General features: G+C 46.0%; 3 protein-coding genes across 3 annotated transcripts; 2 read left to right on the top strand and 1 right to left on the bottom strand.

Moving 5' to 3' along the window:
- Positions 1 to 7,567: 7,567 nt before the first annotated feature.
- Positions 7,568 to 9,655, top strand: PtA15_2A679 (uncharacterized protein; the record flags this gene model as incomplete). The annotated part of the gene is made up of 7 exons (XM_053166723.1): positions 7,568 to 8,088; positions 8,166 to 8,349; positions 8,480 to 8,563; positions 8,650 to 8,786; positions 8,870 to 8,902; positions 9,020 to 9,090; positions 9,177 to 9,655. 7 exons carry the CDS (start codon positions 7,568 to 7,570, stop codon positions 9,653 to 9,655), a joined length of 1,509 nt encoding a protein of 502 aa, XP_053017917.1.
- A 431-nt stretch (positions 9,656 to 10,086) lies between these two features.
- On the bottom strand, positions 10,087 to 12,699 carry PtA15_2A678 (uncharacterized protein; the record flags this gene model as incomplete). The annotated part of the gene is made up of 8 exons (XM_053166722.1): positions 10,087 to 10,110; positions 10,565 to 11,445; positions 11,568 to 11,629; positions 11,713 to 11,745; positions 11,844 to 11,962; positions 12,031 to 12,114; positions 12,185 to 12,371; positions 12,464 to 12,699. The coding sequence occupies 8 exons, from the start codon at positions 12,697 to 12,699 to the stop codon at positions 10,087 to 10,089; spliced, it is 1,626 nt and encodes a 541-aa protein (XP_053017916.1).
- Positions 12,700 to 14,494: 1,795 nt separating this feature from the next.
- On the top strand, positions 14,495 to 16,554 carry PtA15_2A677 (uncharacterized protein; the record flags this gene model as incomplete). The annotated part of the gene is made up of 7 exons (XM_053166721.1): positions 14,495 to 14,892; positions 15,038 to 15,218; positions 15,310 to 15,393; positions 15,515 to 15,648; positions 15,759 to 15,791; positions 15,876 to 15,946; positions 16,037 to 16,554. 7 exons carry the CDS (start codon positions 14,495 to 14,497, stop codon positions 16,552 to 16,554), a joined length of 1,419 nt encoding a protein of 472 aa, XP_053017915.1.
- Between the last annotated feature and the right edge of the window lie 432 nt (positions 16,555 to 16,986).

The raw sequence follows: 16,986 nt of genomic DNA, 5'->3' as shown, positions 1-16,986 counted from the left end.
CAAAAGCTTGCAACTTTAATTTCAAGCATAAAACTATTTTTTAACAGGTAAAAATTCACGCCAAAACGGGCACAAATGTATGGGTGGGTTGCAATCTATGGAGGCGCTGGACCAACATGTCGGACAGCTTTTTGTTTTTTGCAGTGTCTTGAATTTTTTTGCATTGGCATTTTTTTATACAAATTCATTCTCCAAGATGGCCAGAAGCCCTTGGATTATTGGTTTCCACTGTGCCACAACCACATATACAGACCAATATGTATATGAATATGTACACCACCGCTCGAATTTGAGCTTGGGTTGATGTGGGCCCAACGGCGCGGTCGGCAAAAGGTTGGCCCGGGTGGGCACCAACCTGCCCACCCAGACTTCGACTGCAGGATCGGATTGTGCCGAAGATTGGTCGGGCCCCCCTTGACCCAACCCATCCAGCACCGCGGGCAAGGCAACTCAGCCACCACTGGGTCGGATGGGTCGGCCATGGCTAACCCAGCCAACCCATCCCGGCTCTGATCAGCGTGCCCACGGGGGGAGCTGGTTGGGCATGACAAGAGCCCAAACAGCTTCACTCAGTGGGTGGGCCAAGCCAATCATGGCAGGCACTGAGTAGTGCACCAATGTTGCACTCTGGTTGAGCCCGCATTAGGCCAACCAATTTTTTTTTTTTTTTTTTTAAAAAAAAAAGATATTTTCTGAGCCTCTTTCCATGTTTGGAAAAAGGCTACATAAGTGAGAAATTACAAAAAAAAAAAAGGATGAGTCTTGTCCAGATCCGCAGACTTTGTCTGACAAAACTTAGAAACACGGTCTTTGTGACACAATAAACTACGGTATCACCACAGAAATGTGTGGTGTCCGAGTTGGCAAGGCTCCTCCCTCCTTGAGGTGCAGTTGTGGTCCGGGTTCCATCCCGGTACCAAATCATACTTTTTGCTGGGCCGTTCCTGAACCGCTCACCAACCCTGACCGCGGCGCCCCACGGCGAGCCACCATTGGCAGTTCTCCGACCGCGGGCTCTGCACGTGGGGCCCACGTGAGGGGTTGTGCCGACCGCGGGTCCCATGACCTCCCGCTCAGAGGCACGCCCAAAGTTTGGGGCGGGGTCGCGGGGGTTGCCTCCACATTGGAACCCACGTTGAGCTGCGGTCAGGCGCGCTCCGTGGTGTACATAAGGGCTATTGCGGCAACTCTACCTACTTTCTGCACCGCATGGGTACGAAAGCAATTCCTTTAACCATACACAAAGGCCATCTGAGGATGTCCTACAAGTCTTACAGCTTGCTGGATGCCCTTGCAGAGGTTAAAAGCTTGTTGAGTGGACTTGGGTCCCTGCAGGACGGGGCCTGTCGACTCAGTTAAGTTAGAGTGATTTGCGGAGGCTTCCTTCGCGAGGGGTACTTCGTGTCAGCCAGGCTGCACCAGGCCCTCCGAAGAGAGTCTGGTGTAAGTTGGCAAATCACTTGACAACCATTTCTCTTCTTATCCAGTCAATAATGATTTTTGGGCTGGAATAAAAGGAAGAGGTGGTCTCAATTCCTCAGCTTATATGCTCTGAAATGCTGTTCTGACTCTCCTGGGCACCTAACCGACCCCCAATCAAGTCAGAGAGGAGCATGATAGAGAGAGCACAAAAGGCAGCATGTAAACAGCTTGACCAACTCTTCAGGGCACCTAACCGACCCCCTGTTGAGTGATAAAGAAGTTGCCAAGAATGATGGGGGGGTTGGAGCGGGTTAAAACAGAAGAGGTATATATAGGAACCAGGCTGCTCTCCTGCCTGGTGAGGTACTTGTACTATTACAGGATTTATAACCAATCCTGACACTGACACGTGCTTGAGTACTGCTACCATTGTATACATACACTGATACAGACTGATACTGATCCCACATGTTTGGTGGATGCTCTAAGCGGAAGCAAGGAAAGATGGCTAGATTCAAAACATGAAACTTGATTTACCAGAATTTCTGATTCACAGCCATTTTTGTCTAGGAGTGTTGGCTCAGGCACCATGTTCGGCTAGGAATGTCGGCTCAGACTCAGAGCCATGGTGGCTGTTTTGTTGCACCAGAGGCACCATCAGACCGACACCAAAGTGGCCGGATTGTTGCTCTGAAAGCATTAAAATGGCCGCTTTGTCAATTCATTTGTCCATTTTGTTGTGGATTCACTGGCATTTCACAAAAAAGCACGAATTTGGCCGTTTTTGTTGGTCCAGCGCCTCCATAGCAATCTGATTTCATCAACTAATTGGTGGACCAAACTAGGGTTGCAGATTGGACGGGAAGACATAAATTTCTTTGAACTTTCTAGGCAGGGAAATTTTTCTAACTTAACTAAGACCCTCTCTTTGTGAAGGGTCGCACCGCGCCAACAAGGCTGCACCATATGAAGGTGCTGGACCAACAAAAACGGCCAAATTTGTGTTTTTTTTGTGAAATGCCGGTGAATCCACAACAAAATGGACAAATGAACCGACAAAGCGGCCATTGTTATGCTTTCAGAGCAACAATCCGGCCACTTTGGTGTCGGTCTGATGGTGCCTCTGGCGCGACAAAACAGCCACCATGGCTCTGAGCCGACATTCCTAGCCAAACATGGTGCCTGAGCCGACACTCCTAGACAAAAATGGCTCTGAACCAGAAATTCTGGTCAATCATGTTTCATGTTTTGAATCTAGCCATCTTTCCTTGCTTCCGCTTTGAGCATCCACCAAACATGTGGGATCAGTATCAGTCTGTATCAGTGTATGTATACAATGGTAGCAGTACTCAAGCACGTGTCAGTGTCAGGATTGGTTATAAATCCTGTAATAGTACAAGTACCTCACCAGGCAGGAGAGCAGCCTGGTTCCTATATATACCTCTTCTGTTTTAACCCGCTCCAACCCCCCCATCATTCTTGGCAACTTCTTTATCACTCAACAGGGGGTCGGTTAGGTGCCCTGAAGAGTTGGTCAAGCTGTTTACATGCTGCCTTTTGTGCTCTCTCTATCATGCTCCTCTCTGACTTGATTGGGGGTCGGTTAGGTGCCCAGGAGAGTCAGAACAGCATTTCAGAGCATATAAGCTGAGGAATTGAGACCACCTCTTCCTTTTATTCCAGCCCAAAAATCATTATTGACTGGATAAGAAGAGAAATGGTTGTCAAGTGATTTGCCAACTTACACCAGACTCTCTTCGGAGGGCCTGGTGCAGCCTGGCTGACACGAAGTACCCCTCGCGAAGGAAGCCTCCGCAAATCACTCTAACTTAACTGAGTCGACAGGCCCCGTCCTGCAGGGACCCAAGTCCACTGGACAAGCCGTTAACCTCTGAAAGGACATCCAGCAAGCTGTAAGACTTGTAGGACATCCTCAGATGGCCTTTGTGTATGGTTAAAGGCATTGCTTTCGTACCCATGCGGTGCAGAAAGTAGGTAGAGTTGCCACGATAGCCCTTATGTACATATTTATATACATACTAGGGAAATTGTGGCTGCGCCGCAGAACAAAGGCAAAGACCAAGTGCCAGTCAAACAGATAAACAATTCAAATACACATGTTGCATGACAATAGGACAGTTCACATTTGAGGTTGAGAGCTGCTGGTTTGCTTATGACATATGTGGTGCTGCTTGCTGGTTTTGGAAATCTGTTATCTCACCAGACAAATTTCCCTGAACCTGTTCTGCTATGTAGTTTGAAATTTTTGCATTGCTGAAACATTTGAAATGAGACCCCCCCTGATGTGTCTAATTTCTTCATTCAATTTCATGAGTTAAGTCTCATTTGGCAGTGGTATATCACAAGCATAATATTTTGGATTCTCATCACACCTAATAAAGTTTTGGTTGACTTTTTCACACAAGATGTCAAGCAAAATTTCCAGTTTTACACTTGCAATAAAACTGCCAAATGCATTCTTACTTATAAGTAATAAAATAAAAATATCACAGGCCATTAAAAACATCCTTCTCACAGTAACTTCTTGAAAACCTTGAATTTTAGGTCTATGTACCTTGGATTCAGTTACACAAGCTATGCCTAATCCCTTGAGCAAAGTAGGCCTAGACAATGCCATATAAATTTGCCCATGAGCAAAAGCTGGCCTTAGCAGAAACAACCCACTGTATCAAGTGACTGCCTTGATATTATGGTAATGGCAAGCAGACTGGTAACTGGGAACTAAAATATTGAGAAAGAGGAACCAAAATCCATTTCAGGTTCATAAGTCAGGCCCAATTTGAAAAGATTTGGACTCCCTGGTAGATCTTGAATTTGAATGGCCATTCTGATGGCCCAATGGAATTTCAGGTAAAAAACTATATGTGGTCATTTATTGTTTTTGTTATTACAGCTATTTTATCCTTTTGAAGGTCTAATGTTGGAGCTAAAAAAGCAAGACAATATGTGATCTGTGCTTGTGCAAGTAGCCAGGCAGCGGCCCAAAGATAAGCCTTCCAAACAAAGGTTAAGAATTGAGTATGAGTTGGGATCTATCTCATCAACAGGAGACCTTGAAGAGAGTATCTTAGATCAACATTGTGTGTTCCCCAATTTCCAAATTAGGTTGGCACTTTCTGGTTATGATTGTCCAATTTGACTGGAAGTGAATAATTGTGGGCTTGGCTCATGTCTGTGTTTCCCAATGTTTTGGGAATTTCCCTAAGGAAGATGTGAGGGAAATATATAGCAAGGTATTGTAATGATGGACATGGTCCACGGAATTAGTTGATGAGATGTGATGGCTGGTTTGTTTCAGGAGGGCAAACAAATTTGGTGTTCCATTTCCAGGGTTAACAGGGTTTATAATTTATAGAGAAAAGGAGAAAAATGGAAAGTCAAGATATATATGTAGGAGTTATACAAAGGGAATGGCCCAGCTTGGAAAAATCTGGCCTGAGTTAGAAATCTAGTCTACAAGGCTTGGTCAAGTCAATCTGAGAGGCCTCCCAGGTCCAGATGTGGATTGCCACCTCCCAGGAATCCAGATCTTACCAAATTGCTTGCTCTGTCGACCGCATCTCCTTCGGAGACGCTTCGCCCCTCCTTGGAGAGGATTAGTTAAGCTCGCCAGTTGTCCAGCTTCCTCAGAGTCACATCCGGCCGCCTTGTTGTGCTCTTCTGACCGCTCTCGGTCTCGCACCCTCAAAGGAAGCCACCCTAGGCTTTGCTTTGCCGCTCTTGGCCATACACTCTTATATATTTGTTTGCAGACACCTGTATGTGTATCCCTATTTCCTCATTTGCTGTGTGGCATTGGCAATGGGCCTCCAGGCAGATCACTACGATTCAGATACTTTCTCAAGGGTCCCATCGGGCCGCCCCCGCATCGTAAGCTTCACAACAGCATCAGGAATCGTCATAATAAGTCCAGAAAGCCGCAAGAGCCAAAAAGCAGTGAAGAGGTGCAAGACGTGTATGAGAAGTTATCCGCAATTTGTTTGCCCTAGGTCTTGACGGTTTCTGTGTGCCTATCTGCAGGCGAGAATGAGTTTATTACCCTCAGATCGGCCGATATTGAGCGGCTATTTGGCACTCTTCAGAGCGGGGTCCCAGTAGGACTGCTGACGGGGATCTCCGGGGAGTCCGCCTCCAAAAAGACCTGCTTATCACTTCAGCTTTGATTGAACCTCCAACTCCACCATGCCCTTGGCTCTTGGCAAACACATCTATTTGTGCATTGAGAGCGCTTTCCCGACCAGGAGATTGCACGAAATGACATCCAGATTGCTTGCGCGTTGGACCGGATCTTGTCTTCCTCGGCCCCCGAAGCTCAGAAAAAGGCCTAGCAATCACCAGTGCAGTCGTCGACAAATGCCAATGTAGACTTGAACAGGAGCTTGCCGTATGTTAAAGCTGGGCTGATTGCGGGTGCGAGCTGATTCAAAATGCTAGCATGAGTTGATGAGTTGATATATACATAGCATGATGATTGTGTACCGTCTTAGTGATGTCAAACGGGGCACCGCTGAACAGGAGATGGCTTTGACGTGCAAAGTAGACGGTGCTGGTGCCATAATATTGGGACAAAAGACGGACTGTGAAGGGGATGATGCCAGTGGATTGGTGGTTGAGTACGATGAGGCAGGTGGAGCAGTTTAAATACCATCACCTACCGGTGATGAGACTGGCAATACGTACCAAAAATGGAAAATCAAGGAGACTGGCTCCGGAAGTGATGCCACAGCCTGATTGTGTTTTGTTTGCCAGATCCACCGAAGGCAAGCATGATTCAGGGCTGTAGGTTGTCCACTGAAAATGTATGGTTGGGTGCTTTTCAGCAATGGCGCAGCGGTGTGTTGGTTTTGGAATTGGGTGAACAAGCCAGTAAAGCAAATAGTTCAACACGCTATTATCGGCCGGTTTTGGAATGGGTCACCTGAATAAGGAAATAGACCAAGACGTGCTGTGAGTGAACAGTCAAATGTAGCTTGCTCACCAGCGGGCAGGCAATGATCTGTTCTGTTTGGAATTGCTTAATGGGAGCTGGGAATAGAATAATTCATGGCTCAGTCATTGGGGGGCATACCCAACATCTAAATTTTGGAAATCAGCTGAGCCGGCTTTGGAAACGCACTTGTATTTGTGGGATTCCACGACGAAATGGGAAGAACTTTGTACGAGTTGTTGGTTTTTGCTTTTGTGGAATCGCACAACAGATCTGAAATGTCTTTGTTGATATTCGAGAAAAAAGCAAAGGGGAAATAGAAACAAAGGCCGAGTCTCAAATATAAAAAGAGAGACACAAGTGCCATCAGAACCCCAAGGCCCTGGGAGGTATTAGGGGGGTTCACAATAGGATAAAAATAAAACTTTAGAGCCAATCTTAAGCCCTTTCTGGACAACGTTTTTAAAAATGAGGAAGTGTGTCTGATTGTCAAGGGACACTCAATCCTGTACATCTTACCAAATTTTTAAAAAGTTGTTGATAAAGGCCTTAAAATTGGCTCTAAAGTTTTATTTTTATCCTATTGTGAACCCCCCTATTGATTGGCTTTGCCGTGATTGTTGTCCTCCCAGCAAAGCCTTGATCACTGATTACGTCAATGCCTCCTTTTCCTGCAGACCTCATTATATGGGGAAATGCTGCGCGAAAAAATGGGGTGTTGACGTAATTAGGGATTTTAATTGGTCTGTATATGTGGTTGTGGCACAGTGGAAACCAATAATCCGATGGCTTCTGGCGTCCGACATGTCGGTCCAGCGCCTACATAGCACCAGGCCCTCCGAATGTTTACGTATTTATTTATTTCAGTGTGATATGAAACATGACCTGTGGCACTCACAAAAATCAATTTGTACACTTCTCATCTTCGCGCTATCCTTTGTCACTCTGTTGTCAAAAAGTGGTAGCAACAGGTTGATTATAAGATAATTATAGCGAGACTCATTTAGACGGTTTCGTACATCTTTAGCATCCATTTTCTAAACAAGCATCTGCCCGCCTCTGCAGGCCTTAGCAGCCTTAGCAAGCTTCTGCAAGCAGATCTCTGGATCTTTGGCTCGATCTTCACGTGTTCAACTTGAGCTTGGTATGAGAGGGTGCGAGAGTTGGAGTAATGGGAATAAATCCTAAAAAATCCATATGTATTTACCTATTTATGTAAATGCATATCACATCTGTGGCGTGGCAATTGGAGATGCCCTGAGATGCCTCGATCAGAAGCCGTTAAAGCCAAGCGATCTGCTCGCCGGAACGACCCTTCGCTCTGGCAACTGGGCCTTGTCCAGTCGATATTCGGTTGAAAGCATTGGACCTGTCAAAGATTCAACATGTATTACCTATCGAATCCCGCTGGTGCACCAGGTCCACTTTCAACCTAACAGACCTCCCTTCCCATCTGGACCCATTTATGCTCTTGAACGAACTTCCAACTTTTTTTTCAATCTTCAAATCATGAATACGAACACTTTGGTCCCAGCTCACCCCCTGTCGGGTCCCCCCACAACTGGAGAACCTGAGGCGGTGTCGGAATTGACAGGCGACCAGGTTCTCACCCCGACTGCCCCTGAGATAGAATTGCCCAGCCTAATCTTCGCAATCCCTTTCCCCCGGGCTGTCGAGGGCTACCAGACAACTAAAGAGACTCCACCTTTCCTCCTTTAGTCAGTCGGCCCATTTTGCCAAATTACTGCTGGATAACGAACAGTCGTCTGATATCATCTCGTTTATATCCGTCTAGTACTTTCCCTCGGTCGGTGTACGAAAAGCCACCTATCGATTCGGTCACCGGGAAAAGAAAAGAAAAGCTTTTAAAAAAAGTAGAGCGCAAATGGCAAGAAGAAGTTAAAGAGGGTGAAGATATCAAGAGGGGTGAAATGAAGGACGCGGGTGTATGGTCGAGATTTAAAGGTGCACTCATTCGTGTAGGTGCAGAGCTGATCTCCTTGTTGACGCGCAATCTAAGTGACAATATCGCAGAGACAGTCATTTGCGATCCCCATTGACGATTTTCGAAAAAAAAAAAACACTGCCTTGGAATAAAAAAATTTTTAGGACGCAGCAGCGGCTATTAAGTACATGCCTAACAACGCGATTGAAGCCTTGGCGCGCTTACCACCTAAAACAAAACTTGGCAAGGTCTGGATAGCATTCAAACCCTATTCATATTCACCTGGATTGTATTCCTCGCTTTATTCTTATGTCATGCGGTTTCTTCACTACAGCTTACGGTCGTTTATCCAGTTTCATCGCAGTCCTCACATGGGGTAGATGTAGATTATCAAAGTGAAAATGAAATCGAAGATAGCTTCCTCAATCTTTTGAACAAGGTTAGGAAGAAGGCGCGAGCACTAACTCTTGTGTAAGCACTTTGGTTTGTTACATTGTGTTCCGGTTGGTAATATCGACATCTAGGTACTGACCAGTAAATGTTGGTTTCTTTAGATCGGGATGTCTACTGCCATTCACATTGGCAGTGTAAGTGCAAACCCTTTTGTCCCTCAGAAAAATCAAATTTTTACCTCGGCAGGTAAAGCAAAAAAGTGACCATGGTTTTAAAGACTGATTGAGTATTTGTTGCCCTTTTGAAAACAGTGATGTTTTTGTAGTTGTGCCATTATTTTTATTTGAGATAAACCTGGCATATTTTTCAGTCCAAGTGACAGGTCAGCAGCATGGTCTTAGTTTTTCAACCGAGTTAGATGAAGTAACAAACATCTGTTGACTGTATTTTGTTTGAATCCTAAAATAGGTGCACAAAAAGCGGGAGTTCTCTCAGATCTCGAGAAAAAGAGAACAGCCAAACCTTCCCCAGCCAATTCTACTCAAGATGAGAACGCCGCGGAGATCATGGATAAACACTCGGAAGAAGGCGAAACCACTGATTCTCCTTTCAGTTTTGAAGTCGCCGAACCTGGAACATTCGATCGGACAATCCAACATCTATACAACATCTGCTCCGACATAGATCCCCTCAAATTCCCATTGAAGGATAGCTTACCGATACCCACATACCTGCCCAGCAAAGACATAGCTGCGGCACTGGTTCAAATATTCAAAGAATCCCTCCCACAAGAAGTTATGGCTCGACACGTACTTGATGAACAAATGGCAGCAGAAGACTTGGATCGTGCATTGAGAAAAGCTGCAAAGGAATATGTCAAGACGATTAAGGGGGTTAATGAGAGCAACATATGTGCCGTGCAAGAATTTTTTTCAAGAAAACACTAGTACAGCAAGACTTCATGGACCATTCTCTACAAGTGGAGTAGGTATAGATTTTGCATGCCTGGCTTGTTTTTTTTTTTTGTCAATTTGTTACTTTCCTTAGTTAAGTGAAGTATCCGGTTACGAAAGTGTTTGGAGTTGAGCCGTTCCCGAGACTTTTGATTTATGTGAATATATATCTTTTCAATTCAATATTTAGTAAGAGTGTTTCGAAACATTTGTAAGAACGTTGTGTGTTGAACAAAATCTCCTGGAAAAAGCTTTGGGTTATTAATGAATTGGACATCAATATCACCTAGTAACACATGGCGTACAACCTGCTGCAAGTGCGACGGGAGGCCTGAAGAAAAGGACTTCAACTTCAATTAACGAAGCCGACGCCGCAGATTCATCAAACCAATGATCGTCTTACATAAATTGTGTTCTCAGCACCTTCACTGCATTTGATTTTCATCATCCTACACCACGCTCGCAAGAAAACATTGTGGACTGAGTGGTAAGGTGGGACAATTAAGGAACCCCTTGGCCATGTTGGCGAAGCCATGTTGAAGTAGTCTGCACAACAATTTACGCAATCCAGACCCAGCACATTATAGAGCGTGCCAGATAAAGCATGTTTAAGAACATGGGTCTATTATTTATTACCCTCGGACAGCCTTACTAAGCAAGTAATTTCTGCAGTGGATGAGCCCTCATGCCAACATTGTCCGGGGATGAAGTACGACTACCAGTCGAGCTGCGGCAAGAAATAGATATGTGTGTATCGTCCATGTTGTAACAAAAGATTTGTTTCATATCATATCATTTATTTATTTTTTTGATTGATTTAACATGTTCTGTTGTACATCTTTTGAGCACTCTATTGAAATCTTCAGCTACTCTCCGTTCGTTCAACTCGTGCCTGGGATGTACCGTAGAGGGCAATGATTCTTTAAAAAGGCTGATCAGAGCGGATGCGATTTCCATATTGGGCACAGCTTTAGGTTGATCGCTTTGATTGACTGGAGGAGCTGGCGACTGAGTGATTTCGCGCGTCAAAACTGACCCGGTTTCTTCATCTCCATCCATGCAAGTCACGACTTGTTCGATTCCGCAGGGCTTTTTACAAATTGGATCAACTACGCAAGGTGGCACTGGAATCAACACTTCATCGGCTGTGGAAGGTGCTGAAATCGCTACATTGCAAGGTGGTTCGGTTTTGGCGAGCTCTTTGTCGAAGCCAGTTATGATGAACTCTTCTTCTACGCGAATATCCACGACCTGCAGAGACGGCGTAGCGCATTTTTTTGTTTCTCCGCCCTCTCTGCAGTCAGTTTCATTATCTTCATCTGAAGCAGGTATCGTAATCACCATCCCATCAAAGTCTTGTTTGGTCGCACGCAAGATGCCCGTGTTCAGAGGAGTTCGTAATGACCCAATGTCAGCTTTGACGTCCGGGCCAGGAATAGACTTGATGTCCGTTGACTGATTTTTAGGCTTTGTGTCGTTCGTACATTGGTATACTGTGGCACAGTCGATGTCGATTTCTGGGTTCGTGACACTGGGGGTCTCGACGCTTGATGTGTTTTCTTTAGGGCGCGGGAACTTCAGGGGATCCTTTTCAGAGCAACTGCGGTAGACTAACTCGTTGATCTTCTGGAACTTTGCGATATCGGCGACTTTCAGCTGAAGTTTATCGTATGATGATCTCCTCACTGTAGCGTTTCCTGTTTCTAATTCACTCTCCTGGGCTGGCGTGGATTTAGGATTTTGATTGTTATTGTGTTCAACTAGAAATTTGGCCTTTTTCCAACCTTGTGGGATTTGGTTTTTATTGATCGAAGATAAAACGGAAGAAAGATTGGCATTGCAGCTCCAAGTTCAGTTAATCAGAAAACAATGTGGATTGTGGTTGAGGAGCTGAGATAGAAATTACCTCGCCATTGAACTACAAAGTAAACCAAGGTAATTTCAAAAATGAGTGGCACGTATATCTCCCTTCAAAAATTGAAAGAATGGTTTAGTTTATTCCGGGTAGTGATAATAGCCGGAAATCTGAACTCAGTCACAAACCAACTCACGCTACCAACGCCGCTGGTAAAAAACAGCCCGAACTATTTGCATAGAGGAGAAAAATGTCCATTTTTCGTTAGGATTAGCGTGCTGCAAGAGCACCACCTTTGTGCAAGGCAAATACCACATGGGAACTTACATGATAGCGCGGATCTTTGCTTGCTTCTGGGCCTGTGATAAAGCGCACATAAGACTTTCTTTGGCTTGGGTTTCTGATAGAGTTGTTACTTTTGTATTCTGCGAATAAATTATCTGTATCTGTTTCGGAAGACGCAATTAGACTCAGATTCAGACATAGGTATCAAGGTAAGAGAGACGAGCTTAACTGGACCTATTTTTCGGATAGGTGGTAATCGAGCTAACATTTGGGCATCGCTGATTGTAATGAACCTCAGAGAAGCCGCTACAAACTGGTGCGTGCAGGATTTTTGTGAGTTGGGCAGTCACTATGATCATGTGAAACAGGATGAAACGACGAACCCAAAAGGTCCCACCAATGATTTTTTTCATCCAGCTGGGACGTGGATAATCTCCACGCCTAATGTCTTCAGCTTGCCGAATCGATTTTTGCCAACTTCGTTGAATCTTCTTGATTGTTTTCTCCTTCGGCCTTTTCCCCGTTTCAGCATTTTTGAGCGGTTTCTCATAGACTGATCGGGGTAATGTACTGCATTTTGGATTTTTTGTTGAGTAAATCAGTATGAGGATAAAAGACATCATGACAGATAGATAGCCTTGATATTTCCATTTGGGACTGACTAGAGTAGAAGCGGCGTTGCTGGATTGTCAGGGAGAGAGTAGTCTTCGGTAGGGGTAGGCAGCGCTATAACAAATATCAAACTTGCTAATAACCCATCTTCCGAGGGATTGTTTGATCTACTGGACGCCTGGGGAGATGATTGCTGCTGAGAAACCTCGACATCTTCTTCCGGATCGGGAGGTAGTTCGATGACTTCTTGATTGAATCCAGTCGGAGCAGCTGAGTGTTTCTTCATCTTTGAGGGAATCCTGGGATATATGTAATATGGCGACTTTCCTTCCTTCGTCCGGTCTTTGTCGGACTTCAAACTAGAATGACTCGCAAGGAGAAAGCGGAAGGTGTGTGTGTGTGGGGGGGGGGGGGGGGGAGGGGTTGTGAATAATCAATGTTTCTCGAGTTGCCAAGCTGTGCGGCTCCAATGGAAAGGACGCGAAAAGGAATCCACTTCGAGCCTTGTAATCCGCTTGAGCAAAAGGTCGGCAAGGTCGGAAGGGTTAAATTTGTGTGTTGTTTTGAGTCTTGGATGGTACCGGCGGGAGCTTCGGAAGACAGGCGGATCTTGACAGATCCATGGCAGCTGGTGGGAGCAGTGGGAGCAAGAAATCAACTTTTCTGGTATTCGTGGGGGCAACGCTGTCAATATTCGGCCAACATGATGATCAACAAGAACCACCCAAGGGCAAAAAAGCTTGACTAAAAAATGAGATCCCCATTAGCAACCTAAGCGTCCACACCGCGATTCAACCGAGGTCGGTTGCCTGGCACCAGGCCGACCTCGGAGTCGCCGGGCTGCTTCCGGGGGCCTGGTCTATATATGTTTGAAAGCTGCTACAGAAAATGTTTCAGACTTGATGAGGGAGATCTATACGGAAGCGAAAGGGCAAGAATTAAGATCTAAGCGACGGAAGAGCCGCCTTGCTAGCGGATGAAATTGTCAGGGATTCTTGACTCTCTTTTAATGACGTCAATAATTGAAGACTACTGGAGCTACTGGGTATTTTAATCCAATTGATGAATTTGACTGGCTATCCGTATCAGCCAGCTGCTCACATAAATATGTAACACTTTTTGGTTCTCCATGCAGCTTGCCCAGGTCTGCTGACCGAGCGTGGTGTATGGAAAACCCAGTAATTATTACAAAAGATGTCCCTCAGAACGGATGATAGACATGCCGACCTGAAGAGATGAATGTTCTCTCTAGAACCAACATTCTAGCCGGGGGCTGGTTCTGCTGGTTCGGATTTCCATTTTGCTGACATGCGATAAACAACTTGGGGAAGTATTTATCAGGTGAGCCGTGAGGCAGACTCCACGCTAAAGGCCGGGCTCGCGGTACTTAAAGACAGTCCCGGTCATCTGCCGACTACAGCTCGAGCCTTTTTTTCCATCGCGAGGGAGCTGTCTACAGTCACCTCTTGGAGGGTAGCCATTCGAGTTTGGTTGGGAATAGTATGTCTCAGACAACGTGCTTGGAGCCATGCATTCCCTAGCGCTTGGTTGACTTGCACCCATCGCATCGCCGGTTTCCACAGACTGAGGCTTGTGACTATTACCAATCTCACCCGTCCCTTGCCTGCCTTCTCCCTAACTCCTCGGTTCGCGTCTGCCCGCTCGGCGTTCATATGGACTGGCTCAGACTTGGTAACTGGCAGTGGCACGCGGTTTCCAATCCCTCATCCGCCTTCACGACCGCCCAAGTCTCTCATCATCAGTGTCACTCGCTGCCACTGCGCAACCGTAAAGAGCCCTTCCGCCTCTTCAACCTCATCAGCTGTTATCGCTGAGAGCACTGAGTCGGTTCGTTGTCAATTGACCCCCTGGACGCGCCTTGGTGGCGAGCTTCGAGGTAATCACTGTCCTCATCAACCGGCGCTCTTCGCGTCATCAAAACCAAGAGCTACATCGTCAGCTTTCCCTCCTAAATCACTCCCAACCGCTCAGGATAGCATTGTGACCAGTCAAGCGTGCCCCAGAGTTCTCTACGTGGCCTGATAGTGTTCACGCTTTAAATTTATACTTCAACCACCTCTATGGCCTCTTCCAGTACAGACCCTTCATCACTCCCACCCCTCCAGACCAAGCTCGGTCCAGAACTCCAACCAAAGAAGGCCTCTGCAGGAAGTGGCTCACGCAGCTCGCTCGAAAACGCAGACTTCCTAGCCAATCTGCCTCCACCCAGGCATCCGATGTCCTACCGCGCTTCCCCTAACCATGGCCAAGACGGAGCGAATAGAAACCTTCCCGGTGGTACAGTCCCTCCCACAAATGGAAGTAGCAGCAATCGCAACTCATCCAACTCCTCTAGCCACTGGGCGGCCACCGTCGCCGCTACCAAGGGGCCCTTACCTAGCGTCATCTTTGCTATCCCATTCCCCGAGCCGGGGCCCATGCTCCGCAAGACTTCCAAAACTCCCATGTTCATGATATAGTTGAGTAGTTCTTTCTTTATGGAATCATACCACTGGAAGACAGACCAGCGTATGATGTTGAGAGCGGCGTCCCCAGAGTTACTGATTACTTACGTATATTGTTTCTTCGCCTTTTACTTCAATGCTTCACTAATTGGTTTTCAGTTCACCTCCAAGAGCTAACTATATCAAACCTAAGCCAATCAATGGCAAAAAAGAGAAGGAGGGCCTCATAAAAAAGGTTGAGCGGAAGTGGCAAGAAGAAGTCCAAGAGGGCAGTGACATCAAGGCTGGGAAGATTGAGAATCCATCGAACTGGAAAAAGTTCAAGGGCACCGTTCTCACTGTAAGTTCAATTCCACATGTATGGGATTAGTTTACCGCATACATGCAATCCAGAGTGGCCACTAACTCGTTTATCAATGGGATGTTCAAAGGCGGCCTCTAAGGCCCTAGCTTGGCTTCCGGACAGCAACATCCAAGCCGTCGGCCGTCTACCACCTGGAAGAAAGATTGGCTTGGTGAGTTCGATTTCAATCTTGGCTGTGTCGATCGGCATTCCGACTTGCACGCTCTTGACTATTTCAAGGTTCATCGAAGCTGAACATGTAAAAAATAACCATATCCATTCAATTTATTCAGATCACTGTCGTCTATCCACACGAGGATGATGACTTGACTTGCAGACCCGTCGATCGAGAGGCACATGATGTGAGACAAGGTCTGGAAAACATCCTCAGACGCACTCGTAAAAAGGCGTTGTTAAAAACCGGCGCGTAAGTTATGAATTGATTCTCACTCATCCCGGCCAACGAGTCCAACTCACCACTCTTGTCTCTCTTCTTGACGCTTCATCTGGTATATTGTGTATTTGAAAAATGTTCAGATCTGCTCTACTGTTACCCCTCACCGCGGCAATGTGAGTTTCCAATCGCAATATATGTCCTTTCCCGTTATGCTTTGCTGAAGCAAATAGCTGATATTTCACTTATAACTTTTCAAGTGATATTTTTTGTATTGTACCGATCTTCCTCTTTGAAATCAACATCGTCTATTTCAGTCTTCACGTTAATGGTAGGTCTAGTTCTTTAAAGGGGAACTGTTACCTCGTTTGGCATTGAGCGATGTTTTCTTGATGGTCATCTCTACCGTGAATTCTTACAGGTGCACGGAAGATAGCCATGCTCACCCACGCAAACTCGAAAGCGAAGAAGCAGAGTGTGGCGAGATCGGTGGGAACGAAACCAGGAAAATTCATGAGGTTGAAGCAGAAATGTCGACGAGGAGGGCGGAAGCAGCAGACCGAATCAGAGGCGGAGCCTGAGCCCCACCCGGCGTCGCCACCGCTACCGAACGAGCCGGCGCCAGGAGAGATCTTCAACATCCAGAAGTCGCGTCCCAACGTCTTTCAGCCGGTGATGGCCAACCTCTACGCACTCTGCTCCGCTAGCAACCCCGCCGCGTTCCCCTCCAAGCCTAAGGGCTCCCTCGTCCCGCCCTACCGCCCCGACCAGCCCATGGTCGTTGATCTCATCGCCGCATTCAAGGATTGGGTGCCCGCTGACGTCGCCTTAAGACACAACCTCGACCCCCAAGTCGTCGCTAAAGATCTTCGTCAAAGTATGAAGAAAGCTACCAAGGACTACATGCATACTTTGAAATCCGTCAAACCCATCTCGTGATCAAACTCCGACTTGCCTGGTTTTTCTTACTTTCTGTTGTGCAATCTATCATTTCATTTGAAATGAGCGTGGTTTTTATTTCAAGCTGTAGTCTCTTATTCATTTTTTTTTGTTTAGATAGATGTAGACCAATCTGATTCTTGTTGTTTTAATTTTGCCAACTTCAATCCCAAGCCTCCCCTCAAAGGAAAGCGTTTTCTAAACATTGAATGTTGATTTGTATCCATAAATACTCATCTTGTTTTTTTTCCTGGTGCTACTGAAGAAGGCCATAAAATCAAATCTCTGACTACTTCTTTGTTCTTTTGCTGATTTTATTCAATTTCAAAGAGCAATAGCCCATTTTTAAGCAAGAAAATCACACATGAGCAATTATGTAGCTTGCTGAGCCTTAAGCTATTACAGTAGTGTGTAACAGGTTCATCCTGGGCC

The sequence above is a fragment of the Puccinia triticina genome, chromosome 2A, assembly GCF_026914185.1.
Source record: "Puccinia triticina chromosome 2A, complete sequence".
Taxonomy (NCBI): Eukaryota; Fungi; Basidiomycota; class Pucciniomycetes; order Pucciniales; family Pucciniaceae; genus Puccinia; species Puccinia triticina.
Note: the sequence above shows the minus strand (reverse complement) of the source record. Positions and strands in the feature narration are given on the sequence as shown.